The 1,878-nt window shown below is 36.7% G+C and overlaps 1 protein-coding gene across 1 annotated transcript; it reads left to right on the top strand.

The window, feature by feature from the left end:
* The first annotated feature begins 602 nt into the window (after positions 1 to 602).
* Positions 603 to 719, top strand: LOC148164973 (keratin-associated protein 20-2-like). Its single transcript, XM_088022245.1, has one exon. The coding sequence runs from the start codon at positions 603 to 605 to the stop codon at positions 717 to 719; it is 117 nt and encodes a 38-aa protein (XP_087878371.1).
* The last annotated feature ends 1,159 nt before the right edge of the window (positions 720 to 1,878 follow it).

Raw genomic sequence — 1,878 nt, 5'->3', positions numbered from 1 at the left:
AAATTTCAAGGTGAAAGAAGAGGTGGCATTAAAACAATAAAGGAATATATAAGCAGCCATTTTATTGTACATAATCACTGGAAACTCCTATCTAGGGGCAATAATTGTTTATTCCTAAAAAATCAAATAGGTGATTTAGCAGTTTTGTGTCTTCATTAATCTCTCCAACTCATGAACCCATATACCCACATAGAGACATCATAACTTCTAGCCACACATTTCATCATGAGATGAAAAGTAAAATAACAAAAAAAAGAATCATTAAGGACAGGGGGAAAAATGAGCTTCCCATGCAAACTTGTCATAGACCTTAAACTAACAAAAACATAGTAAGTAAAGCATTCCAAATATAAAAAATGTTGCTTGTTAAAGGCATTGACTTTGATTGTGGGAATCCTAACACAACAGCAAAGGATTCTCAGTTATGAGGGCTTCTTTCGGAAAGTTTAAAATGCAAATTAATGTAAAATATGAGGCTCACTCTGGCCTGTGGTTTGCCACCCCATGAAGGAGGGTATATAAAAAGCCCAGGACAGATGTTACCATACACACTGAGAAAATCGATAACGTGCTCTTCAACTGAACCTTCCATTCTCAACGCCATGTGCTATTACAGCAACTACTACAGTGGCCTGGGCTGTGGCTACCATGGCGGGTATGGATATGGTTGCTGCCACCCATCTTGCTATGGCAGATACTGGTCCTATGGAGTCTACTGAGAAACTTCTAGAGTTATTTGTTCTGCAGAACTCCTCCTCCTGTGCTTTCCAATTTTCCTTCCAGTGTTCTTCTTATAAGTAATTTATTTCTCTTTCCAACAGCAAAAATTTTATCAAGACTACTTCAACTTTAGCATACTACAAATTCAGCATGCTTCAACTTGATTGACCAAAGTCACATGTAATACCTCACAATTCATAAAAATGTTTATGTTTGATATTGTATTCCTTCTTCCTTCATTTTCACTTAACAATTTTGATGTGAAAAAGTTTTTAAGTTGATGTTTCAATAAATTTTCTCATTCGTTGCAAAATGCTTCCTGTTTATATTCAATTCTCTCTACCATGCATATGTGTGCATGAGGGTGTATATATTTCATTTAAGGACACCTGGGAAAAAACGGGGATCTTTACAGATATTGTAGCCACACATCAAGAGAACCTGGGTGGTAAAATAATGATGCTGTTTAAAATGCTTTTGCTCATCAGGTAAGAGGAAAGCTCTGTTCAGCAGCAGTATAAAATGCAAGGCTCAGATCGGTTCCGTCCCTCATTCAACTTTTTGATCACTCTGGAAATTAAGGACATGTGGTTTGTATAGATTTTGCTTGGCAAAACCTCTTCAGTTAAAAATAGATTAATGAATAAAATTACTTTTTTATACCTGTTAAAAATACTAATAAGTCATCAGTATACATATATAAAACAGATTACCTGAAGGATGCTCTATAGATACTCTTCTGTAGCTAGACTTCACTCAATCACTGTGTTCATTTTTCCTCACCAACGCTTCTTGTTCCCTCTGCCTGACTCCATGCTGAACAATATCAAACAAGTAAACTGTTGCATTTACCTTAAGAAAATCTTAAAGCAGAGTCTTGTCTACCTGCTGATTGAGACTCTGCATAAGTAAAATTTTCTATTTGCACAGAGCAGCTCTGCTCTCAAGTGAAAGGTGAGGATGATGAAAAGTAGTTCCGTGCCTTATGTAAGCCCTCTGCTATTGTCGGAAAATATCTGCAGTGAGCCCAAACCAACTATAAATGAGGCAGAATTGTGTTTAGAGGGGTCCCAGTCCTAGAATTGAGACATCAAAGAGATACATCTTTAGTACCACATCTGGGACAGTGGCATTTTACAAGACTGTGATACATAAGAA

This window comes from Eumetopias jubatus, unplaced genomic scaffold, assembly GCF_037043125.1.
Source record: "Eumetopias jubatus isolate StellerSeaLion01/CBP00866 unplaced genomic scaffold, mEumJub1_p1.0 scaffold_1, whole genome shotgun sequence".
Classification (NCBI taxonomy): domain Eukaryota; kingdom Metazoa; phylum Chordata; class Mammalia; order Carnivora; family Otariidae; genus Eumetopias; species Eumetopias jubatus.
Note: the sequence above shows the minus strand (reverse complement) of the source record. Positions and strands in the feature narration are given on the sequence as shown.

Excerpts from the sequence above, each read along its gene's own strand:
- LOC148164973 (XM_088022245.1), top strand. The coding sequence starts at position 603 with ATGTGCTATTACAGCAACTACTACAGTGGCCTGGGCTGTGGCTACCAT.